The sequence below is a fragment of the Amblyomma mixtum genome, chromosome 3, assembly GCF_055824585.1.
Source record: "Amblyomma mixtum isolate Tamu chromosome 3, ASM5582458v1, whole genome shotgun sequence".
Lineage (NCBI taxonomy): Eukaryota > Metazoa > Arthropoda > Arachnida > Ixodida > Ixodidae > Amblyomma > Amblyomma mixtum.
The window spans coordinates 397781176-397808402 of NC_143014.1; the positions used below are offsets into that span (position 1 = coordinate 397781176).

General features: G+C 47.5%; 1 protein-coding gene across 2 annotated transcripts in view; it reads left to right on the plus strand.

The window, feature by feature from the left end:
- Positions 1-27227, plus strand: part of Mp (collagen XV/XVIII-type protein multiplexin) — a 264052-nt gene that overhangs the window by 49978 nt on the left and 186847 nt on the right. For both annotated transcript variants that reach the window (XM_089584492.1, XM_089584493.1), the window contains exon 2: positions 20722-20897. In XM_089584492.1, coding sequence (XP_089440618.1) covers positions 20799-20897 — 99 coding nt within the window. In that variant the 5' untranslated portion in view covers positions 20722-20798. The remainder of the gene's footprint in view (positions 1-20721; positions 20898-27227) is intronic.

Consider the following 27227-nt stretch of genomic DNA (forward strand, 5'->3'; position numbering starts at 1 on the left):
ATATCGCGGAGTTGCAGCGCAGCGCCAAAACTAGACGTTATCGTAACTCAAGGTAGCAGAATCCCACCGCTGCCACCAGTTGTTACGGGGCGAGGTAGCGTGGCCAGTTTTTACGGCTCGAGGTAGCGTGGCCAGTTGTTGCATCACCAAGGGGGCTCGTCCGGGATGAGGAATGGTCTGAAGCTTCGAAGATTGGGGATATCAAAAACAAGCAGGTTTAATGGCAAGAAACTAAGACACTTATTTACATAAATTTACAAAAGAAGAGCAAGGAATCAAAAGTTAAGAGTTCATGACGTCGAGCGACTGGATGAGCATTTTACCCAGGGCCCAGAGCGTTCGTGCTCACTTTGGTCGCAGGTTAAATAGCCCAAGGCTCCGCCCTTTCACCAGGCGGCAATTCATCGCGACACAAAAGATCGGCACTACACAGCACAGCCAACGAAGACGCATGTGGTAGAGCCCACCCGTGGGAACTGGCGAAAAGGAAGCGTAAGTCCGCATCCCTGTCGCACTGTGTTGGCAGCTCGCGTCCATCGAACACAGGTGTGGCCTGATGACGTCGCAGCCGCAGCTGCGCTGGCTTCCTCTGATTCGTTCCGAGTTTTTTTAAGACGAGGGGCACCCTTTCTACCCCAGTCGTCGGTTGCTTCTCGAAGGTCGTTGGCACCGAGCCGAGCGTGGGAAGAGCTTCCATCGACCATTTCGCAGCTGGTCATTCTTTTCGGTGGGGTCATCTTGGGGGTCAAATGACCTTTCGAAATTACCGCTGTTGAATCCACCACTGTTTTCATCGCGGGTCTCAAGATGGGTCGTAACAACGTGCATCGTAGCAGGATTCTACCGCAGCGGTGGCCTCAAGGTTTCAGCATCCGCCTCGCATGCGGGGGGTGCGGGGTTCGATCCCCAGAGCCGCCGGGTAACCAGTGGTGATAGTACAAGCTTTCCCCTGGCCCTGCGCTCGGCTCCTTTAGGGTGAAATGCTTGGGAACCCAACCCTGAGTAGAAGAAAAAAACCTTGTGCCATGGTGCTCTTTGGCCACAGATGCCCATGCGCCATAAAAGTTCACAGTGATCATCAATATAGCAGGCTTCTAGGACCGAACTGCTCGTGCCCGGCTTGCGCCCCGGGCACGCGCCGCTGTGCTTTATTCTCATCTTCTGCCGCATTGCGCAGCATAGGTGGCGCCAAGGCACTAGCTTGGAGCACTGAACTGAGCGTCACCGCGTTGTGGCGTCGGTGGGGGGCACTTCAAGATTACTCAAAGCAACTCAAAGAGAACAGTATCGAAGGCAACTCATACAGCACAGGAAACTCAAAACTATTTAACAAATTTGCACACTTTCAGCAAGGAAACATGGGCACAACAGACCGTCTGCTGAGGGCAACAGACAAAGAGAAGAAAAAATGGTGTCTAACCACAACACTGCAGTTAAAAACGTGGTGTCGAGTTCGGAACAAAAAATTTTAATATGATTCAGCATTAGTAATGCATGATGCGTCCAGGCGGTTACATTCTCTTGTTGCTAGGGGGCAGAAAGAGAGTTTAAATGTGTCACTGTAGTGTGGATATTCGGTCAGCGTATGTGCGTGCTGGTTCCTGGTGCTCGTTTATGTGATAGTGAACCGTAGTTTCCTCAGTCGACCTTAAACATGTTTTCAAGAAGCTGATAGAGGGAGTTTAGCTGCGCGCTTTGCTCGCTGCTTTGCTCGCTGCTTTGCTCCTCGCTGCTTTGCTCACTGATAATTTATAGAGCACCCCTTTGTGCATCGCATTCATGACCGCTTACAACACGCACTACGTAACGGATTCCTAGGAAGGAGGAAAGCTTACTCATGACATAGAATGTGGGCTCGAAAGAAAAAAAATGATATGAAGCGGAAAGGAAGGAGTTGAAGGCAAATAAAATAGCCTCCACATAGTATACACAGGCGGTTCTGTGGGAGCTCCAGTCAGAAGACGACCTGAGAAAGACGCGGTAATCCACCACTCCCCCGCAGCGTTCTGTCCGAGCACACAGGAAGAAGGTAGAAAACGAGCCTTCGAGGAATCAGCTGAAGGTTCTAAGCTACCAAAACGGTCCCCACAGTGTGCTATATAAGAGTGCAGTGACGGCTCCTTTCATTTCATACCTGCATATTATTTTCTTTACAGTGTGGCAAACTGTGTGAGTGGAAGCGAGTTAAACTGTAGTCATCAGGCTGTCTGCACGCAAAATGGTGCAAATTTTGCCCACATGCCTAGAAGCACATGAACTGTTGTCGCAGTTATCGCTTTTTTCCTGAACACCGATAGTAGCGAACGAGTAGCTTCCAACTTTAAGCTGCTGCAATCGTGCAAGAATGGATTACGCGTAGCACGTATACCTCGACAAACATGCAACAACTGGCATGGCCCACGCCTACTGTCCCACAGCCGAGAGCTCTAGCAGCATGCCGCTCAATCGAATACGGCGGCCATGCCAGTCCGCACTCTATAGTTGGCGCTAGTTTACCAAGGTAGCGGTATCCTGCAGGTAAGTTATTCTACAGGCTGGGGCAACAGTACACATTAATCACTTGTAGGCGCAGTGGTCCGCCGCACGTAAGCAGAGAAAGTCAGAGGACCCAATCCTGACACCTCGATTAATCGATTGAGAGCACCAGGTTTCTTATCCCGTTTGATCTGTAGAATCTGTAGGGGTACTGCATAACTTTCGCAATGCAGTGCTTGTAAACCAGCAGGTATGATACGAATCTATTCTGCACATAGAATCGCGCTATGATGTCGTTCAGTACATTCATGGAATTTCGCACATTACTTTGGTTGCGGCAATGGCTGTGACGAAATTTCCAGTACAAGCACCAAACCAGTTGAGTAACGCGTGCGCCAAGGTGAATGGCGAAGGCAAGAAAAAAGCATGTGAAATGAAGCCTGCGGTGGGGGTGATGAAATGCACAAGGTCAGCCAAACCAGGAAGCGTAGGGAATACATTCTTCGTGAGCACAGTAACCAGCAGTCCCAGCAGAAATGAGTAAAAAGTGGTTCAGTGGTCCCCTAGTGCACTCGCTAGAGGACAGCACACCCCTTTTTACTACAGTATAGGCGTATTCGTGTTGATAGGGCTCTGGAAGGAGCCTTGTTGCAGCAACCTGCCCGCGCATTGACGCAAGTGCGGATATTCACTCTAGCTCCCTAAAGACACAATCCGCACTTCGTGCATTGATTAACGTACCACAGGAATTTTCGCTAGGCCTACGGCAGTGTTGAGCGACGCTATCGTCAGCCTCCCCTCGAGTGCTGTTTGAGAAAAAAAGCACTTACCTACTTTCTCGTGGTTTGTAGTCGCTCACAAGCTGGTTGGTTTGCGTTTGTTTTGTGCTTTTTGTGTATATGCCGCATGCGGCTGTGATGTATTTCAGGCACGCCGGTGCAATGAAACGCGGCTGCTGGCACTGCAATCCGTCCCTTCTTCCGGGCTCCATTGATTAAGTGCAGCTGTCAGCGTGGACCAGCCCCGTTTTCCACCTTGTTGCCACTGTAGCACAGAGACGCGCAACTTCCGGAGACGGCGCTGACTCGCGCTGCGGGCGTGATGTGCGGGGCAGACGCTGCCGCAGCGGCCAGACTTGAAAACAAACTCAGAGGAGCGCTCGAAATAACTACGCTTTCCAGCGCGCCAGCGAGCGCTGCCGCCAAGGCCGCCGTCGTATATACATGCACTGTTCACTGATGCCTCGTCGATCGTTTTCCACACACACGTGCTTTCCAAGTAGCCGTCGCCGGTTGTATGTCTAGCGGCTCCCGAACGTAAGACCACAGCGCACGCAGGCACTTGGCAGAGGGGTGATTTTTAGGTTACGTTCGGTGCATTTTCACCGAAACAAGTGCGCAAAAATGGAGTAAAGAAAACACTGGCTACCATCTGCGAGTTGCGTAAGATGCTCCGCGGCGATGCTCCTTTGAGAACTCTTTTTGAGGACCAGCTCTTCGGGCGGGGGTTCGTCGCCCATTCTAGGAAGACTGGGAGAGTCTGCCAGCCGCACACCCTGAATCAGTCGCGGCCTGGGTTTTACGGCGGCGTTGGTCCGACTTCCTTCCTCAGCCACAGGGCCGCGCTTCGTCCTCTTGTTCCGCATAACACTGTCGTCGACAAGTAGTCCGTTGCGTGTCTTGTCCGACGTCAGACGTCAGTGGCATTCCATATTCTGTAGGCGCCTTCTGCGTCTCGAATCTTCGGCGGCAAACAAGGGAACTAACGGTCGCGTATACCATCGCTCGTGGCACATCCCCGAGCATGGCTGTGACCATCAATGGCACAAGGGCAGCCTTGCCAAGCTTTGCTATGGTTAACGCGCTTGATCGTCACAAGCTGGGATCAAAGACTCATTTCCAAGCATTTCGCTGCGCACCACCACGACAGGAGGAAAGCTGGTATCTTTGGAAAACTGTTGGGCGGCCGGCTGCACTGGCGGTTTAACTCCACCCCTCTTCTCTACGAGCAACAACTTTCCCTGCACTTAGTATACAGCCATACCCCGCCAGGACAGAACGCACGAACTCACGAACCCCCTTTCCCCTTTTCACACACCGTATGCTCTGGTGGGTGCGGCTGCGCGCCCGCGCTTCTGGGTAAACCAGTTTTGGTTTTGGGCGCCAAAAAGCCAGGATTGCTTGCGATGCACAGTGAACTAGAATGGGCGTTTCGAAGATTAAAAACTGATATAGCGATGACTTACGTCGTGCCAATAATCTCAACACTAAGGCGCCTACCTGCAATGCTTGGAAAGTTGACTATTCAGTTTTAGTCAAACGGATGGGTTGTTCGACATGCTTCAACTGTTTTCTTATGTCTGCCTCCGGTGACAATAATATGCAGGAGAAAGTGTCCTTACAAGTCGAGCAACCTTTTTTCTTTAAGTATTACTAATAGACTTTAGTGAAACCACCTGTACATGCATGTATGCAGTAATCAGCAAAACAAAAAGAAACAACAAGAATGCATAATGAATAAGCCAGAATGCAAAAACATACCGTCATACAAGAATCATCCGCACTGCTTCAGAACTTGCAGTACTCCCCGATGTAGCTGAACTCGGCACTGGGGCCCTGCCTGGGCACAATTCTGGCCGGTGCATCAGTCGCCGCGGTTGCTGATATCGTGCCGCTGCCAAATGGCACATTACGGCCGGCGTAGCACGAATGTCGGACAGCCACATGGTGGATACTAAAGGTAACCGCACGCTGGTCCACTCACCACAACTTGGAGCCGAGACGGAGGGATAGAGGGCTGCACTGTTAGGTGAACATTTTCGATCCTAGAAATCTGAGGTCCGCCTCAACAAAACCGACGGTGTCTTATTTCTCGAGGAATCGCTCACTGGCAACCTTGTCCGATTGGCATTTGTTTGCTCCACCGCCGCCGTGGCTCAGTGGTTATGGTGCTCGGCCGCTGACCCGAAAGACACGAGTTCGATCCCGGCCGTGGAGGTCACATTTCGGTGGAGGCGAAATGCTAGAGGGCTGTGGACCGCACGATGTCGTTAAAGAACCCCAGGTAATCGAAATTATCCGGAGCCCTCCACATGGCGTCCCCCATAGCTCGGGTCGCTTTGAGACGTTAAACCTCTAAACCAACCAGCCAACTTTAACTTTGCTGTACTGCTTGTGGGTCTAGACGCTTTATCCTGGATAGCTGTTCTCGAGGTTCTCGATTAAGAGATGCGAAAGAAAAGTTTAAAATATCGAACATAGTTCTAGTTTTAGGCAGCCTGCTATGAACAACTGAAAAAGCTTCTTCTGCTGTAACATGAGGAATACATAGGTATACTGCCGAGAAGTTCACTGCACCAAACCGTAGACATCGAAGCTCTTGCTAGACTAGCTTGTCAAATGTTTTGAAAGTGCAAATAATCCTAACTGTTTGGCCTTTTGCCTCTTAAGAAATACTGGGGAATAAATGAACAAGATAGTTGCTTATTTCCTCAGAAACCCGAATGTCTTCAAGTTAAAGGCGGCCCGTTACAGAGTACCTCTTCGGGATCACGCTGTTTGGAAAAGGACGGGTAGCAACTCGCACGGAGTTGTGGAAACACCATCAGGGAAAACAGTAAAAACGACCTAGCCTGGGCAGGAATGGTGCGCCATGGAACGATGCCAGAAGTATCAACTGCGGATTCCACATGCGGGGTGACTTAGGTAATCATAACAGCAAGTAGAACCTGGAGGAGGAGAAAAGAGTATGGCTTATTCACGTAGAATAACGAGTCAAGAGAATGGAAAGAGGTGCTCATTATGACATACATGACGGAAGCTAACAGTCACCGAACCCAAGGAGCATGGGGGATGTCTTTTATTTTTATTACTTTTGTAGTCTTCATAAATGGGAGTTTAATAAAAGCAGAAGTAAAAACCACATGCCGCCAGTGGATCCAAACCCACGACCTCCGAATTTCGTACCCGAGGCTCTACTAACTGAGCTACCGCGGCGGCTATCGAATCTTCTGGTTTCGGATGTATTTATGTGTAGTGTAAGCGAGCCTTGAGGGTGTTCACCAGCGCCACCCTCGTTCATAGCGGCGGACGTAGTACGTCCTGTATTACAGCACGGCCACCCGGATCGAGCGCGCGGCGGGGTTTCTCCGGCCGTTCCATTCGGACGGAGAGAGCGTAGTTGCGGAGAGGGGCGTGGCCGCTCCTTTCGCCGCACTGCGGCGCGCGTTCCCGACTCCTCGCCTCCCCTGCTATGGCTTTGCACGAGGCGTTTTGCGGCGCCTTATTGCGTGAAGAGAAACGATGGAAAACCACAATGAAGAAAATCTACACAAGAACACCAATGCTTCCAGCGACTAGGTAATTTTTTTTATTACTAAGCTCTAGACGCTGCGGCCGCATATTGCCCGAAGCGGGCAGTCATGATGCTATAGGAAACGAGAGCTCCCCGGAAAACAGTCATATCAGCAGTCCACTTCAGACGCCGGATCTTTGCGGATTCAGAACGGTAGTCATTGCCCAAGGAGTTCAAAGAGCAGACGACACTACTCCCTTTCCTCTATAAATGTTCCTCTTTCCACCAGTTCACCGCCTGTGTCTTGGCCACTCCCCCGTAGTGGGTATGTGCCATTCTATTTGAAGCCAACCGACCAACCACCCAACCCAGCGCCATTAAATCATTTCATCGCCATCGGTCATGTAGTCCTGTCTTCATCGGCTTGCCGTCACGTAACAATATCGTCACTTGTATGAGTAGCACATTCAACTATTGAAGTAGTTGGACGATGATTCTGAATGTCTTGAGGATTAGCTTGAACAATACAATTCAGTGTTTGGCTGTTTACAGCAGGCAGGAACAGATGGCTGCTTTCTTCATGGCCCTCGGTTGTTTTCCAATTTTTCTCACTAATGCAGTTCATTGGACTGAAATCATCATTTGTTTAAGGAACTGCGCACGGTGGTTGCTCCAGCTCCAAGTTTCGCCGTTTTTTTTTTGCTATTTTCGGCTGCATATAGCTCGGGTATCCAGGAAAAATACTGGGTATAGCAGTCCACTTCAGACGCCGTATCTTTGCGGATTCAGAACGGTAGTCATTGCCCACGGAGTTCAAAGAGCGGACCACACTGCTGGCGAACTTGTCATTCGGAGTACAATCTTTCTTCGATATAACTTTCAGCCATGCGTGCCGGAGAGTTTCATCAGCTGGGAATTCGTGGAAGCTTAAGCCATGCTTTTCTTTTGCTGGATTTGCAGCATGGCACGCAGCATTGCGACATGTTCTTGAAAATACAGGATCCATGAGGTCAAAGTCAATGATTATCAAAATAATGTTTTGTCCGAATCGAAGTGATTCGAACAACGCGATGATACGTAACACATGGGTGATAGCAGCAGAGCCCCTTCAGCAGCAACACTTGAGGACTGGGAAGCCTACTCCCAACACTACTCAAGTTCGCTTGAACATACACAATGTAAAAAAAAAAGCCATGCGTGGAAGGGCCCTGAGTATATAATTTGTCCAGCACGAGGCTAGAGAACATGTACCTCAAAAGAAGACCCAGAAGACAGACAGGAGCCCCGCTGAAAGGAAAGCTTGTAAGCAGTAGTCTTTTTTTTTCTTTTTCAAAGGAAAAGAGGGATAAAAAAGAGGAAGACAAGCGTTATGGGGGCAGCGTTCAGGCACAGCGGCAGCTCACACGCCCGAATAGATACTTCAAGACAGGTGCAATGCGGCACATCAAGTCATGCATCAACACAGTCTTAACTGCGCCTCGATCGTATTATGCTACAGAAAACAACGTGCACTGTGTAAACCTGATTTGGGGATATAATACAGCGGCGTACTTTGATTTCTTTGCGGTTTCCTCTGGCTGTCAACACATTTCAGAGCGAAGCTGACGCCAGATTGGACACGTGCACCCTCCAATGTATGCGCTTCTCCAAGCGTGTGCCATGCCGCGACGCCGTCGGCAGGAGTGGGAGCGCGAGGGAACTTCTCCGATTACACTTTTGCAATGGGGTGCGTGCTGAATGGGACGGCCCGAGCAAGCCCCGCCGCGCGCGCGTGATCGAGGCGGCCGTGATTACAGCGAGTGCCGCGTAGCAACGTGGTCGAACGGTGAGGGCGGAAGCTGTGCGAGAACCCTCTTATGCCACCCACGGCATCAGGACCGCCAGACTCGAGGCCCTCGATGAACTGCTCTGCGTTAGGGAAGTTTTTTCTGCTCCTATTCCTGAGGCTTAACTACAATGCCTTTCACTTCCAAATGGCGATCATAGATTACAGTACATATCGAGCTTGACCTCACCAGTTTAGCTCTAGTGGCGGGAGTAGTTTAAAATTTTAAAATTAGTTTTTGAGGAAAGGAAGTGGAGCAGTAATTGTCTCGCATGTTGGAGGACACCCGAACCGCGCGGTAAGGGAAGGGAAAAAGGTGGGATTGAAATAGATGCTGTAGTGGAGGGCTCTGGAATAATTTCGACCACCTGGAGATCGTTGACGTGCACTGACATCGCACAGCACCCGCGCGCCTTTCCGTTTCGCCTGACGGACTACTCAGCCACCGCCACTTTAAAAAAAAAAAATCTGCCTTCCTATCGAATAAATATTAACGGAGTCAGAAATTGCCACAGAATCCATTTTAGCTGAAACCAAATTTCTACGAAATTGTCCTTGTTGCCCTTTTAAGGTATAGCCTCTTTTGCAACAGTCGACCCGAGTGCGACCAACAGTTTATTATTTTTTCGCCTCCTCCGGGAAAATTAAAAAAGGCTCCCATTGCGCTTTGATCGAAGAACAGGCCAGAACAGCCAATAAAGTGTGCAGGATGCCTGGAAAAGGGGCGGCTAAGGTGTTTCCCCGAAAAACGCCTGTTGAAACGCCACCTTGGCGGAAAGTTTCAGCCTCGACAAGCTGGAGCTTGGAGAGCGGGATTGTTTTATTTCCGCATAATTACGCAAGGATCTGTGCGGAGTAGTGGGGCCACAAGTACTGCTGTAGAAGAAAAAAAAAAGGCTCTGTATCCTCTCAGAGCGCGGCAGAGCCGTATTTTGCGAACAACTGTTCTCGTCGGGAGCGCGCGCGATCTACGAGCCCGAGTCGATACCAGCGCACGTCGGCCAAGTAAGCAACGTTCTGGAAGAGTCACAAGGCGTAGATTTTAGGCGCCGGTGGTTAGCGTTTCGACGGCTAGGAATATTCCCAGAAAACAGAATTCCTGGAACCGCCCAACAGCATTTCTCGTCCTTCTCGTGAATTTCCGGGCGTTCGCAGAAGGAGGTAGAAAAAAAAGTCGCTTACGTGGTGTTCGAAAACCTGCATAGTTCTCTCACACACGCTTCTTTGTAACTGCCGTCTTCTGCCAAAAGTCGGCAGGAGCGGTGGTGCCATCGCCAGGTTGCGAAACATAGATACATCGCATACACGCCACCCAGGTGGACGCCACCTACATGCGCTCCTATGGAATCTCGAAGGCAGGGCCCGAGGAATAAATAATTTCCAGAGCGCTGCCACCACACTAGGCTAGTCTAGAACGACGCCAAAGTGTTCCCAGGAAATGCACGCCAGCGCATGACACTTATCCGCTGTCTAACAGAATCTAGCCTTCAGTATGTCGCCTTTTAGGCTGCTGTTGATGCTTATTAGGGATTAGCATGCACGGAAACACTAGAAAGCCTTTTTCCAGTGGTGGTCTTGTCGCTTTTCGCTAATCAGTTCAGTTTTGGACTGTCCCTGCGCTTTCATCGGCCACCGAAACTTGCTGTGTCATGGTGCGCGCCATGTCTTCACGCTCTTCTTGCTCTCTTAACGGTGGTCTCTATCGACGTCCAGAACTTTAATGCTATTGCTATACTATAACTGGCCAGGAAATTGAAAAAAATATTCGCAGCTTCCTTCGCGTTCTTGCGATTTAAATAGGATTCTTCAGCGCCCAGGAATCGATTCCTCCAGGTTATCTTTCAATCTCTTGCTGATACCAACAAAAATTGGTCCTTTTTCTTCGTACTTGTTTTTTTTTTGCACCAGATTGGGAACAAACCCACTCGTAAGACGGCCGCTCTTCGCACGCGCTGAAGCTATCTCTGCATATTTCCTGAAAGCGATCAGTTACCACAAGGAAATTAGTTTTCACCTATCGCCAATGTTAATGACGAAGCAGACCAGCTCAGAAACTCTTTGTGACTTTTCAAAACTAAATTTTACTACAATTTCTGGTGCCCAACGAAGCCTTTTCACCTCTTCAAGCGGTCTTTAGAACGCATTTTATTGGGAACTGGTGACTGTTCAAGCAGAGAGTTGTACGCTCGAAGACAAGTCCGCGGCCGAATGCCTGCACTAAGTGGCAAGAAGCCGCATGTCTTGTGAAGATGAAGTAGAGGGGTCTATAGACTCTGCTTTCAATATGCGCTATCAGGTGTTCTAAAAATTAATCGCAACCTTTTTTAAAGTACACAGCACTGCCCAATCTAGAACTCTGCCTACTCTACAGAATGCAGATCACCAGTTCTTCCCACCCGAGGCCACCAACAAACTTGACGTTACGTCAGCCAACGTTTTCATTACTGAAATGACAACGTCGCTGCCATATATTTCACCTCCCGCTCAGTAGAGCCAGCATGCCAGACAAGCTTTTGTTTGTAAGGTCTGTCAGTACTGCACCACATAACTGGACCCTTCCTTACGTCATTCTTATGTACAAACCTGACCATCGCAATGACAGTGCCAACTAGAGACCGATATTATTAATGTCAGTTCCGTCTAAAATTCTTTAAAACAGTTTGCATAGTAATGATATCCTTCACTTGATCACTAACAATCTGCTTTTTTTTGCTATCAACATGGCTGTTAGAAAGGAAAATCCTGTGAATCACAGGTTCCCAAGCTACTCACTGAAATTTATTATTCACAACCCAGGTCAAATTGAAGCAGTGTTCGTACACTCTACGAGAATTTTCATCTGGCTACTTATAACCGCGTATCAAGAAAACTTCGTAGTTTTAATATTAAGGGAAGCATAGTAAGTTAAAACATCATCATGCCTAACTTTCTGCCGGCCCCTGCTACGCTTGCCTTATCTTGGAATCCACTCGGTTACGTTTAACGACCATCAGTTATCTTGCCTTCGCATTACATGTCCAGCCAAAAGACATTTCTTCCTCTTGATTTCATGTCCAACATTCGTCGACAAAAATGTTTAAAATTGAAAAACTGTAGGATACTAGTATACAAATATTGTAGGCAATGGTTCATTCTTCCGATATGTAGCAACATTTTTATTTTATTATGATTCCATCGCTCGCATCGGGCAGTTAATACTACCACAACAAACCAAAGGGGGACGCTTTTGACAACAGATAAAACGTTAATAGCAAAAAAATGCTAGCCTGCCAACGGGAGATCTGCGGATATATTGATCTCCATAGTGAAACCTTACAATATAAGAAAAAGTTGCGCGAATAAATTTTTTCCCGTTCAGAAATGCTTTTGTTCAGAATTGCTGGGTATGAAGGTGTCAGTAATCCGCGTTGTTTGTTCCCTCAGCCACTCGGCCCGCTTCCGGTCTCTTAACGTTAGACCAATCGTTTTTCTTTCAATAGCTCGCAGCGTTGTTCTTAACTTAAGCTGAACCCTCTTCGTTAGCCTCCACGTTTCTGCCCCATAGGTGAGTAACGGTAAGATACAGCTCTTGTATACTTTTCTCTTGAGGGATATTGGTAACCTGCCATTCATGATCTGAGAGAACCTGCCATATGCGCTCCACCCCATTCTTATTCTTCTAGGCATTTCCCTCTCATGATCCGTATATCAGCGGCCGCTACCTGCCTTACGTAGATGTATTCCCTTACCACTTCCAGCACCTCGATATCAATTGCGAATTGCTGTTTTCTTGCGAGACTGTTGACCATTCTTTGGTTTTCTTCATGCTCATTTTTAAACCCACCGTTCTGCTCTACCTGTGTAGCTAATTGGTCATGCTTTAGCAGTGCATCTCATGAGTGACTCAGCAAGGCAATGTCATCTGTGAATCGCAAATTACTTAGGTACTAGCTCAGGTATACTATAGTATAGTATACCTGAGCTAGTATGGTTAAAACCTACCTAAGCTACGCTTTATTTATTTACTTGTCAATTCTGTAAGCCTGATTTGGAGGTTCGTACAGGAGTTAGAATATTAAATGCATCCATGTGCTTGAGAGCACAATGTACAGTCGTGCGCAGAAGTAGAGATCGCTGGAATGGCGGTGATTGTGATTTTTTTTGTGTGCACAAAGGCGTATGTGGCAGAAGTGGGCAGACATACAGGTTAATTTGTTCCGTCACGCACTCTATAAATATCTTAAAAGCAGGCGCTCCACCGTGAGAAAGCGCTGACTCGCAGTTCTTTCAGCTCGTGTGGCCTCTCCACTTTGGCGCAGGGGTGTACCAAATGCACAAACAGTCGTGACACTGGTTCCAGTCCGTACGGGCAATACACACACAGCTGTGAGAATAGGCGAGATTATACAGAACGCACTGCTCATATATTACAATTACAAATTACAAGTTTTCATGCACATTTTATGAGGTCTCCAACCTCTGTAAACAGTCTCAGCTTACCTTATAGACGCTTCAAGTGTGTTCACACTCAAAAGTTCACGCAACAATCTGTTACGGTCTTCTATGACCAGTAGAAAAAAGGAACACTTGAAGGTGTCGCCGAGCGGTGAAAATTGCCTGACACATTTTTCATGGCTAGTCCTAAGCGTGTGATGATACGGGGGTGGTTTTAGGCATGTGCTTTCGATTATGTTGATGTAATTGCCAAAGGGAAAGGAAAGATAAAACGAGAAACACATCGATGGCTAGCAAGTGTCACGGATGCTCATGCCACTCTATTAAGCAGGTAGTATTTCGAACAGATAAAATGAAGGGCCCCGTGCTGTATTAGTTTAAATTCATTAGTGAGGTATGCTTGGTAGAAATCTCAAACGAGTCTACAATATCCCAGAATCGGTCGTACGAAGTATTTACAAGCTGCTAGCTTCACGCTAGATGCGCCTGACGAAAGTTCAGTGCAGAGAAACAATGTTGTTCGCGCACTTGTTTTTCTCCTTCTTTGTTACGTTTACTGGGGTTAATTGTTGTATTTTCTACTGTTTGGCCATTTAATCATTTGCTTGATTGCGTTTCTGTCCTATGTCATTTGCGTTTCTGTCTTATATGAAGTCCCCTATAGCTTTTTTTGGGTCCTGTGTAATAACATCTTTCATTATGTCGGCATTGGTGTATGATATTCGAGATTTCGTCTGTTTGATTGACTGAAAAAAATTGGAGAGGCCACTTAAGCTCCACCTAAAGGATATGACGCGATCGTGTTAATGCGTAGATGCCCATAAATGCGGAATTGGTCATTCTCTGCTTAAATTAAAAGATCGCTGGGAGTCCTCATACTAATCCTGGCACAGTGGTGCAGCGGTTAAACGATGCACCTCTGGCCTGGGATGGCAAGTGCTGCCACCGGCGGGTTTTGGGAAACCCGAATTGCACTTTCCAAGCAACCTCTCGCGATCAACGATTAAATTAACTGTCACCTCCGCAGGATTGTTAGTTTGCTCACAATCCGGTGGGTAGGATGTGAAGACCCCAAAAGGTCATGCGACCTAGCTTGCCCGCCTGGGCTGCATCTCTGGGGTTGGCTTCCTGGGCCACCCTACGCCACCCTATCTATCGCTCACAACGCCGACACCGGATTTTCTAAGGGCGCCTTTATCATGTTAACAATGAGTTATGCATTCTTGTATTGCGTAGATCACACTGCACTGCGCTAGATTAGACAGCGATTTCTGATCTTTATTGCGTCCTCTACTCATAGCATCATATCATCGAAGTTTCCTGTTTACGCTGACAACTACAATATTTATCACCAAATTAGCAACCCCAGTGATTCTCTTCTGCAGGAGGACTTAACTTCATTAACGTAATGGTATCACATGTGGCTTATGCACAGTAATGTTAACGAAATAAATATAACGGCATTCATTGCACGTCCCTCCAGTCTATCCTTCCCCTATAATATCAAAAATATTTCAACTGGTTGTGTAAACCTGTATAGTACCTAGGTTTCATCTTCTCGCTCAGCTTAGTATGGAACCAGAATGACTGTACTACCAGCGAGGCAAGTACAATGCTGTGGTTTATGGCTTATGAAGGTTTAACGTCCCAAAGCGACTCAGTCTATTAGGGACGCCCTAGTGAAGGGCTCCGGAAATTTCGACCACCTGGGGTTCTTTAACGTGCACTCACATCGCACAGTACACGGGACTCTGGCATTTCACCCCCGTCGAAATTCGACTGCCGCGGCCGGGATCGAACCCGCGGCTTCCGGGTCAGCAGCCGAGTGCAATAACCACTGAGCCACCGCGGCGGCTGCAGTACTGTGATTATTTCGTAAAACACTTCATATCTTATCAACAAACCTGGAAGGACGGTAGCGAATCTGAATGTACGAACATATGTTACGCCATGTTCGCATCCGTCTTCATAAAAGAAACTTAAAAGCCATAATCTGTCACGAGTGCCTGAGTGACATGATTTTATGCCTTCAGACACTTTTTCTGCTCACGGGATGACTTGATCAGCGAAAATATGAAGATACCATCCTCAGCACGTCCTGACGAAATCGCCTTCGAACTCTAAAGAAACATTCGGCATGTTTTCGCAGCATATCTACCATTGCAGTTTGCACAATCATTTTTCACAGGTAGCATAACCAGAACATGGAGACCGGGGAAGATTGTTCAAGTCTTCAGATCGGGTAACAAAGAATAACTATTAGCTACCAACCCATCTCGATGACTAGCGTATGATTCAAAATCATGAAACATGTCGTCCAATAACACATAATAGATTTTTCTTCAGTATAATAACTTTTTCACCCTTCTGAACACGGATTTTGCAAAGGCCTATTGCGAAATGCAGGTCGCTATTTGCTTCCATGACTATAACGTGTATCTTGATTCTCCAAATGCGCCCCGCCGTGGTGGCTCAGTGGTTCCGCTGCTCGGCTGCTGACCGGAAAGACGCGGGTTTGATCCCGGCCGCGGCGGCTGAATTTCTATGAAGGCAAAATTGCAGAAGCCCGTGTACTGTGCGATGTCAGTGCACGTTAAAGAACCCCAGGTGGTCGAAATTTCCGGAGCCCTTCACTACGGCGTCCCTCATAGCCTGAGTTGCTTTGGGACGTTAAACCCCAATAAACCAAACCAAACCGATTCTCCAAATGCTAGTGGCCCGTGTACTGTGTGATGTCAGTGCACGCAAGAGATCCCCGGGTGGTCGAAATTACCCACAGCCATCCTATACGATGTCCGTCATAGACAGAGCTTCATTGGTACGTAAACTCCATAAAACCAGCCATGAATCGTTATTCCATCCTTCCAATTAGCGCGATCTTCCTGGACTTAACCAAAACCTTTTTTGGCAAGGTACTTCACATACGCTTGAGACGAAAACTTTCTCTCTCGGTTAAACTTCCTTTCTAAGATATTGTTGTACATAAAAGAATTTGCGACTGACTGTTCCCAGTTCGCTTACGCGTATAGTCAAGCGCCTAATTTCCTTCCAGTGACATCAAGCATCCCGCAGAGGTCAGTCCTTGATCCCCTTCTATTTTTATTGTACAACAACATACCCATGCATGTATCCTGTGTGGGGTTTATTCGGGAGATAAACACGTTCTCCTTGCTTAAGCGCGGCTGACACAGTTCAAAGCCGCGCGGACCCCACACCGTGGTCGCGAGCGCTACCGAGCGCACGGCGACCACGGCGGGCCTTGCTCTGCGGGAACAAAGGAACGACACACTGGCTGACACAAAGAAGGCATTTATTGCTATAACAACAATAACGCCAGCTAGCAACAAAATAAACTGAGGAATCGAGGACATCCGACTCACCAGCACGGTTACGAGCGAACGTTCGCCCACGCTAGGACTCCGAGGCCGGACGGGAGAGGCTGGCGGGAGCATGTTCCGACCAGAAGGCGCCAGCAGAAGTGCCAGCACTAACATTTTAAAATACTGTTTTTTTCCTCAAACAATACCAGAATGAAACTAGCTCCCATTGGATTTTCTAATGAGCACAGAGTTCATTATCAAATTTCAGGAGCCTTTTGTATTTTGAATGTAAAATTCTGTCGCGAAACATCTGCTGTATTCGGTTCGCCCACATTGTGTTGAATCCATGCGTGGGCAACCTTTGTTTCTTTGTGTTTTATTTTTTTGCTCTAATATTAGCACTGCTTCATGTTATATTGTACCGCTCATCCCGCCTGGGCATGCGAAGGCTGGTAGTATTGAATAAATAAATAAAATAAATAACCAAAGGCTCACAAACGTAACCCTTTTCGGTTCCCTTACAATATCTCACACGTCATGGTAGATCTAACCCCAGTCTTCAAGATGTCTCGCAGTAGATTTGTACAGTTATATAACCTGAAACGCACATGGCACTACCGTCATATGATCAGCTAAAAGAATCCTTGGATTCTTAGAACAGCGTCTATGCCACGTGCCACCAAACTTGAAATACTTGTGGAGATGTTTTCTTGGTGAAGCAGTGCAAATAGCACTAAAGACTGCAAAAATGGTGGGGAAGATCATTCCAGTCTTCAAGCTGGGCTACAAAAAACCATATTTTAACAACTGCACCCGATCTCCTTGGCCAGCGTGCGGTGCAAAATCATGGAACACGTCTGTTCTCAAGAAGTTGAAAGTTCAGCGTTCCGTCCGTGTCGTTCTCCTTTCGTCGAGTCCATTGTGTTCTTGCGCTGCTGCATCAAATTCATCAAATTTTTCGTGCGCTAACACTTATAGTAGCCATTCCACGCATTTATCCGCTGTGTGTTTGTTTGCATGTCTGTCTGTGTGGAGCCGGTTTTGTGACAGGCTGCTCACCTGCCCACCCGGTGGTGGGCGGCCTGTAGAGGTGTGTAATATATATAACATGCAACCTGCCCACTATGCCAGGTGGGTAGAGAATGACCTGCATATATGGCAATTAATCCATTACGCTTTTTTGATAAAACACTCTTCAGTGAGGACTACTATTGTTTCGTCTAGAGGAAACAACTGATGGAAAATTAGACATTATAATTGGCGCATTGATATCGTCTAATATTAGTTGTTTCCTAACACAATTACCGACAGGTATCACCTCCCGAATGCAGTGATGGTCAGGCTGAAATAGCAGTTATTATTGAAATTATTTTTATGGTTGCTTCTTTTCGAGGATGCTGCTGCTGCTTTCATTTATTTTTCTTTGTTGCTGTATATCTTTTTTTGACACCTATTCGCTGATTGAATCACTGATGTGTTCGTGTTCGTCGAGCTGCCGATGTACCAGTTTTCTCCTTTTTTTCTTTACTTTTAGTGTTCTCTGAAAATCCGCTGTTGCAAGTTTTTGTGAACTTCTCACGTTTCTACTGCTCCCGTAACCAAACCGCCCTATAGCTATGCTTCCCTTGCTGTGTTGGCATAACTAATGGTAAATAAAAATGCACACTAGCTGACGCAGTGACGTTTTTACATCTTTTTCACTTTAGTTGATGTTTGCGGCTTGATCAACTTCTGTAAGTAAAAATGGGATATCCATTGTCGCGGACTTATAATCTCTCAATCTACCTTAACAAACTGCTTCCCTCCTGTTCCGATTCGAGTGCGCAGGGCCCTGAACTCTAATGGCTTTATGGTTTATGGGGGTTTAATGTCCCAAAGTGACTCAGGCTATGAGGGACGCCGTAGTGAAGGGCTCCGGAAATTTCGGCCACCTGGGGTTCCTTAACGTGCACTGTAATCGCACAGTACACGGGCCTCCAGAATTTCGCCTGCATCGAAATTCGACCGCCGCGGCCGGGATCAAACCCGCGTCTTTCGGGACAGCAGCCGAGCGCCATAACCACTGAGCCACCGAGGCGGCCTGAATTCTAATGGGATTCCTTCAGTGACACGGCGGCAACGTAATTATATTCTGTGTGTCAGTTGCGGTTTCATATCTTCGACAGAACTCATGAAATGCGCGCTTTGAATGCCATAGCAGGGTTAGATGCGGCTTTTCATTTCGCTGGAAACCGGATCTTGTCACGAATCAAATCATTCATAAATTGTTATGAGAGAAGCCAACAGCCACAGAAACCAAGGGGCACAGGGGATTTTTAATTTATTTATTTATTCTGTGGTGTTCATCAATTTATATTACTGAATATGTTATCGCTTAAAGCTAATTGATTAGAAAAGCAGAAGAAAAAACAACCACATGCCGCCGGTGGGATCCGAACCCACGACCTCCGAATGACGCGTCCGGTGCTCTACCGCTGAGCTACGGCGACGGCTGTCAAACCTTCAGCTTTCGGGGGTATTTATGTTTACAAATAACCTAACCTTGGGAGTGTTCACCAGCGCCACCCACGTTCTTAAGCGGCGGACGAAGCACGTCCTGAGTTACCGCTGATATGACGTAGAACGTCATCGAACGGCGAGGGTGTAAGCTGTGTGAGAACCCTCTTATGCTTCCTAAGGCATCAAGGCTGCCAGAACCGAGGCCTTCGTTAAGCAATTAAGCAGACAAGGAAAGGGGAATGAGGGGCTCGTTACAAATATGAGAGAAGCCAACAGCCACAGAAACCAAGGGGCACAGGGGATTTTTAATTTATTTATTTATTTTGTGGTGTTGATCAATTTATATTACTGAATATGTTATCGCTTAAAGCTAATTGATTAGAAAAGCAGAAGAAAAACAACCACATGCCGCCGGTGGGATCCGAACCCACGGCCTCCGAATTACGCGTCCGGTGCTCTACCGCTGACCTACGGCGGCGGCTGTCAAACCTTCTGCTTTCGGGGGTATTTATGTTTACAAGTAACCTAACCTTGGGAGTGTTCACCAGCGCCACCCACGTTCTTAAGCGGCGGACGTAGCACGTCCTGAGTTACCGCTGATGTGACGTAGAACGTCATCGAACGCAGAAAGTTTGACAGCCGTCGCCGTAGCTCAGCGGTAGAGCACCGGACGCGTAATTCGGAGGTCGTGGGTTCGGATCCCACCGGCGGCATGTGGTTGTTTTTTCTTCTGCTTTTCTAATCAATTAGCTTTAAGCGATAACATATTCAGTAATATAAATTGATCAACACCACAAAATAAATAAATTAATTAAAAATCCCCTGTGCCCCTTGGTTTCTGTGGCTGTTGGCTTCTCTCATAATTATAACGAGCACCTCATTCCCCTTTCCTTGTCTGCATAAATTGTTATGAGTTAGACGTGTCATATTGATATCATTTTCAGTAGAACATACGCAACTTTGACGTTCCTTAATATTGGTGAACATGTAGCTTCAGAAAAAGCGCCTAAATAGTCATATGCGCAGTCTGAGGTTGGCTGGATAATCATGGCCGTGGCTGTCGGCCGCTCTTTCCTGCTACAATGCGCAGACAAGAAAAATGTGCGGTGAAATATCTGGAGATTCAGTATTTCGCGGCCACTGGCCCGTAGTGGGGAAACTTATTGCGGAGAAAAGTAATCGTCGATAATTTTTTCTAAACAATAACCACCATTTTAATCTGTGTCAGAGCAACTATTACTGCAGACTTTAAAAGTCCGCGGCAGCAAACGGAGCTCAGCTAAACTGCGCATTTGCAGAAAATAAATGGTCTGTGACGCGCATGCGCAGAACTTCCAGTCCACAATGACGCTTGTACCGCACTCAGTTTTTGAGTTTTCTCGAAGCACCTCTGGGGCGTCGTGTGCAATGCGGCCAAAGACCACAGCCTTGTTCTAGGCACCCGTGGGACCGCTGACGGCCCATCTCTATTCGTCATGCTTCTTTCCTTTCGGTTTGTGTTGTCTTAAGCAATGTACGAGCGAAAACTTTCACTTCTGTTTAGTTTCTTTTGCAGCTTGTAGCTTCTTTTCAGCCTGAATAGATGCATGTTACGGAAACGTTCGGCGCTGTTTTGACGCATCCAGGGTTAGTCTGAGTCCTTTTCATGGGATCTCACTGCGAGTATGATGCTAAGCAGTACTGGGACGCCGCTATTGTTCCTGACCAAGTCATGCAACCTTTACAGCGTTCGCTTCGAATTAACTTGCTAAACGGCAGCGGGACCAGAAGGGTCTTCTTCCGTATGCATATCCAACCGTGATCTTGTTCGCAGTCGGTTTGTGAAGTGGTCAGCAAGACCAAACCGCTAATAGCCACTGTTGTGTCGATTTGCAGGAGCAGTGGAGGCGGATGAAATGCCGGCTGGCGCCACGTGTCTCGAGTGAGTGCGGTCAGAGCCTGGAGTGAGTGCCATGGCGGCGATGAAGCGCTTCGCGGTGATTGCCAAGTTGTGCTTGGCGGGAGCCATTCTCTTCGCATCGCTAGTGAACGCGTCTGATCTTCCGGCCGAGGTAAGTGCCGCCACTTCCCATCTTGCGCCGTGTATTAAAGGGAGGGAGAAAAGGAGGGACAAACTTTCACTCGGCCTGTTAAGCTTCAACGCTGTAAGCGCTGAGGTCCTTCTGTGCTCTCGCGATTGTTACTGATTTACAAGCATAACCACTGCAATTACGACTGCTTTACAAGTTACAAGCGGTGCTTGCACAGTTTAGGTGGCCTGCAGTCGTCTTTAACGCAGTCCATACGAAGGAAGGGACCTCTTCGAAGGCTTAGGCTGAACTGTGCTTGTGTGCCGCAATCTTCGTCACTGCGAACGGCCGCGTGCCCCAGTCACCGGAAGAAGGTACTGCATTTCTATTGATCAATAAAGTGTGGTTGCAAAATGAAGAAGCAGGTGAGAAACTACAAATCAATCCCCACGTGGTAACACACTTGCCAAAAAGTGCAACGGTAGATCGCCATATATTATGAGGAAAGGCACAGTAAAGCACTGGAAGCCCTGAAACACTTGTACGCGCTAAGTAATACACGTACAAGAAGGAAAGTTTATAAACGTGCTTGCCGGTTGGTTAAAAAAAACAACAAAAACCACGAGAGTACGCAGAGAGAATTGCATCCAAATGGGCCGAGACAGGCATGCTCAGAATGTGCTACCATGGCAAAACAGACGGAGGCAGGCCATACCAACCATCAAAAGACCGTAGAAAAAAATTTTTGAAACAATTTTGTGCACGCTTTATTTTTGTATATAGTAATAATAACCGCAGCGGTGGCCAAGCGGTTGAGCATCCGCCTCACAAGCGGGAGGTGCGGGGTTCGATCACCAGTGCCGCCGGGTAACCACCGGTGATACAATGGGTACGAGCTCTCCCCTAGCCTGGTGCTCGGTCTATCTTGGGTGAAATACTTGAAAAATAGGTCCTTGACCCCACCTCGAGTAGTCGAAAGCAACTTGTGCCATGGCGCGCTTTGGCCTCAGATGCCCTTGCGGCATAAAAATCTATCATCATATATATTGCCACGCGCCTAACGCACCGCGCGGCCTCCGCGCTGAGTCGAAAACGACGACGAAGCGGCGGTGGGCTCTCGAGGCGGGCTTGCTCGGTTCTGTGTAATGGAACCTGGCTCTCTAATTAAAAGAAAGCTCCCAGTCTAGGGTTCTTCCCGACGCCTACCTTCACGGCTCCTCTGGTCGTGACAATGCTAATGACATTTGTCATGGTGTCCATAAAATTTAATTCGTCATGCCGCAGGTCTGGTTAACTGTGCAGCGAAACCCCTGCAAACTCTCCAAGTAGTTCAAGGAAAGGAATGCGTTATGGCCAGAAATTACGACAGCTGTTTATTTCTCCCATTTCTGTAAACGATCGGATGTGTCATCCAAGTTTGAGCTTCGGTGAGCGACTTAAAGCGTCGGCTGCGTACACGTGCGAGTTTCTATGGAGAATTTTCAAACATGCTGGCACGACGACGTGGGCCAGAGTTACTGTAATATTTTCTTGACAAAGGACCCAACCGCCGCCTGAATTACATATTTTGTATTTGTCTTTCTTAGGGACACGGCAGTCGTCAAAAGACTGCGAGTAATGAAGCAGATCATTTTATGATTTTCCCGTTTCTTCTATGAAGGAGCGTGCGTGTTGGGTGCTAGATATTGGCCATGGTAGTCACATTGTAAAATGGTTAATAAAGACCTGAAAACTTCTAGAGTTTAGGCTGTTCTTCGTCTTCTTGTAGCAGACAATTTGAATGGATTCGAAAACGCACAGTTCTCGAATCTTCAATTTGAACTTCATTACCAAAGATTCTCTAAGAACGTTGACAGAGGTCATTTGGAGTCTCATGCTCTAGAACTAAAATGATACCTCTACAGCAATTAACCCTTAATTGCTTAGGCCCATATCACGACGGAATCAAAGAAAGAAAGCACCGATTTAAGGTGAGATCATGCAATTGGTGCTTATCGATTTTCTTCGATCTCCCTAATACTTTTCGATCTCATTGCTTCATTACTAAGAATAATGGATCTGCAATTTTGGTTTGTCCGGAAAAGTATTTCGAAACACAAAAAGTTTTTCATGACAAAGCGGTAGACTCTTGCGCTTATGCGCCGTGCTTTTTCTGGAGATCCCTGGAAATTTTAAAAGCGACTTAGCGTTGATTTGTCAAATAATATGTCGCGAGGCCTCAGTGGCTTTGGCGTTCGGCTGCTGATCGAAGGGTCCGGGTTCGATCCCGGCTGCTGGTTTAATCGAAGGAGGCGTAGTACAAAACAAAAACGCCTCTATGCTGTGCTATGTCAGCGCGCGTAAAAGAACCGGGGCCCTGCACTGCACCGTCCATCGTAGCCCAGCTGTCGCTTCTGCACGTGAGAAACCACAGTTTATAATTTAAAATTTGATTAGGAAATTTTTCTCTAGGATTGCGCAAATCTGGCCCACAGGGACTTTAATTTTTTGTCTCTGAAAGGAAATAAAGTATGATCCGAAATATTTAACGCTTTGTAATTGCGAGCAGGGCAGCCCGGGTGGGACCTAGAAGGTCACGTGACACTTGCGCCACAGATTTGCGTGTACTGGAAGGTGTTGCTGTGCCGGATCCCTGCCCGCGTGCTTTTCTGAATGTGCGCCAGGTGGCTGAGTCGCTGCGTCTCCGAGTAATTTTATTTCACAGTAAGTCGTTTTGTCGTTGTTGGTTTCTAACAAGCGCAAGTTTTGGTCGGTTGTCGTTAGCACTAAAAACAAACTTCTTCAGCTTATTCATTTAGAGGTGCCGCTTTGACCTCGCAGGCGTTGCGATGTTTTGAACGACTCCTTTTTGTCATTTCTTTCACCAGCCAACTTTCAGCGCTGTTCCCGTTTCACCAGAGGCAAATTTTCTGCATACGGATCCTATCTCCGTAGAGAGAGTGGCTGTTGGCGAGCTAATATGCAATCTAAAAGTTTCATTTTCGTGTGAACTTGACTCAGTAGCTCAGAAATGCTGGAATGTATTCGCTTTAATTTTTCTAACGGATTTGACCGCATCCCTCAGAAACGTCTCATGTCTAACCTTGCATGTTTGTCCTTGATCCTCTAATGTTATCCTGGATCCGCTGCTTTTTAACTAACCGCTCACAGTTCATTGTCAACGCTAGTCACGCATCTCAAACTACTAGAGTACTCTCTAGAGCACCCCAAGGTTCTGCTCTTGCTCCTTTCTCCTTATCAACGAATCTTTATCAACGACCTGTCATCTGGCATTTCGTCACCTGTGCGTTGTTCTTATTCGGACAACTGCTTTATTTATTACTGCGTCATCAGTAATACCGATCAGTAAATATTACAGGATGACCTAAACCGAATCCTCAAATGATGTTCTCATTAGCTCATGCAGCGTAATGTTTCGAAATATAAATGCATGCACATCTCACGCAATCTGAACTCATGGCGCTGTCACATTTTCATAGAAGTACCTCGGTGTCGAGATAACGAACGAAGTAACTCAGGCAGACCACATGCTCAAACTTTCTGTTAGCACTGCCAGATTACTTCGCTTTATCGGAGATCATTTCCTATGTCTGCTCCACCCACCATACAGCTAGCATACAAAACTTACATTCGCACGAAACTATAACACGCCGGAGCAATACTGAACCCTCACCAGGCCAACTTTATTCATTCACTCGACGCTATCCAGAACTGAGCAGCACGCTTTACCCCTTCTCAGTATGCATCTCAGCACTGCGCTACTGATATGAAATCATCTCTCAGCCTTAGACCTTACGCTCTGCCGAAATTTTGATGCTTTGTGTTTTGCACAAATTACATTCTATCCTTTCTGCTCTTCGTGAAAGCTTGTTACATGCTCCTTTGCGCTCATCTCGCACCTTATCTCCTTGAGCATGGAGCATTCGCTTAGCTCAATTAATTCCCTTAACAAATATTTCCTCCCCATTGCCATAGAAGAATGGAATATTGTTCTCAAGAACGTTGTCACTGAGAGTAATACTCCCAGATTTATTCCGCTACTTACCACCCCAGCCTACAATAGCCACTTTCCTTCGCTCTCCTTTCCAAGCAGCCCTATCTGCTTGTATTAGGCATTGTTTTCGATTTTTAACTATTGTCACCTCGTTTGCCATATCTTGTTTTCTTTTGACTTCATTATTCGACATTGCTAGCCCTGTTGAAAAAAATCTAGTCAGCATTTTTGTTTTGCTAGTTATTTCTTTTTTTAGTACCCTTGTATGACCGCCTGTCATTCATGCCTACTCCCCCCCCCCCCCCTACCCCGTTTGATGCAATGACCCTACCAGGACATTAAATGGTGGTGATGGCGATGCTCACTATGGTTTCGGAAAATTATTTTTCTTTGCGCAAGTGAGCAGGCGCGCACCGCACCTTCCCGCTACCTTCTTCTTCCGTTGAACACCACCACGAATGTACGGAACTGCTGCTGTACTCTCGGAAGAGCTTCCTTGAGGTTGTTTAGAGACGCCTGGTGAAAGCAGCTCCCTGACCCGCTCGTGGCCTACGCTGTTGATGGGTACACCCGGATACCCAGCTGCCCTTAGCCTTCGTGGTTGCCTCTCGACACTTTCACAGACGTGCTGGTGGCACGACTGAACATGGAAGACGCGAGGATAGGAAATTACATGCACTGGGTTTATCAGGGGTCTCAGTGATTTCATATGCGCTCGCCTGTTATGCATTAAATGTTGTTAGGAAATAGCAACAGTACAAGGGACACGCCCAGAAAAACTGGACAGACGCTTCTAGTTTGTGCGGCTGGAACCACGCGGTGCATGGCGGTAACTTCAAAAGTCACCGCGGGAATGACCTATGGCCATCAGGACCAGTCGCTGTGAGCGCAGAATGCATTGCGTTAGCCAGGTACTGCAGGGCGGAAAAACGCAGGCCATCATTTTCAACATCGTCACGCTGCTCTCACCGCACTCTAGTTTTCTCTCAATAACATACGAAAATACCCCCGTTGAATTACGCGCCGCTCTTTCTTAAGAGGCCGTCAGAAGCCGCTGTTTTGGTGATGTCTTTGGCATGTCTTTGGCATGGTGATATCTTTGGTTGTTTTGGCATGAAAAGCAAGAGGCCGAAATTAGGGCCACTCCTGCTTCACCGTTTTATCAATCCATGCGTTGCATCACGGTGAGGCCGCGCATCAAACGGGCTGATGTTGCCAAGCGGGTGTTTCAGAAGGCCAGGGTATAGGGGCGAAGATACAGTAGCATCTTCAGGTTGCGAAGTGCAAGAGATAGGCGCGCGCCAAACGAGGGGCTTCGTGCGGGGACATTGCTGTACTGGACACAGGAAAAGATGCTGGGATTGGGAAGCCTTAGCGAGAAGATTCTAGGTGCTTATTCTCACAAAGCTTTCCGCAATGAATATACAGTTAAAACTCGGTTTAACGAAGTGAACAGCAACCAAGAATTAGTTCGTTAAGCCGAGAAATTTGTAAAATTGAGGAAGGCATTTTTCCGCCCTTCGAAATCCTAAATTGTAACGTAGCGGCACACAAAAGCTACCACGGCATCGCATTTCCCTGCAAACTCCGCCTGCGCGTATGAAAAGTCCACGAAAGCAGCTCGAATCGCTTGTGCGTGAAAGCACCATATGGTAAAGGGATTCGAAGCCAACGTGGGAAGCGCCGCCGACTGCCGAGTCCTTTGTTCCGTGCAGCGGCGCGGGCTGCTGCCCCGTCAAAACAAAACCAGGGCCGCGACTTCGGCGCCTAGTTGTTACTGCTGGCACGCTGCCAACAAGCTGCGAGATATCGTGCGAAAAATAAGTGAGAAATAGCCTTTTTTTTTGCTAATTTATTCCTGGAAAATATTCGTTAAATCGGGTTCACTGCTCGCTTGTTTCGTTATATCGAGTTATCGGTTTATGGTTTATGGGGCTTAACGTCCCAAAGCGACTCAGGCTATGAGAGACGTCGTAGTGAAGTGCTCCTGAAATCTCGACCACCTGAGGTTCTTTAACGTGCACTCACATCGCACAGTACACGGGCCACTAGATTTTCGCCTCCATCGAAAGTGTACCAGCGTGGCCGGGATCGAACCCGCGTCTTTCGGGTCAGCAGCCGAGCGCCGTAACCACTGAGCCACCGAGGGCATATCGGGTTATCGAACATATTGAACCCTATTGGGCACTTGCCAGGCAATCAAAATTTCTTGGTTTGATCGGGAACTTCATAAAATCCGGTTTTGTTAGATCGAATTTCAACTGTAACTCGCTCAGTTCAATATTACATAACGGGTGAGGTCATATATACTGTCACGGACTAGAAGAATGAACTGTGCAGTGATGAGGGCGGAAGCCCTATCGCGAGGCCGTCCGCCA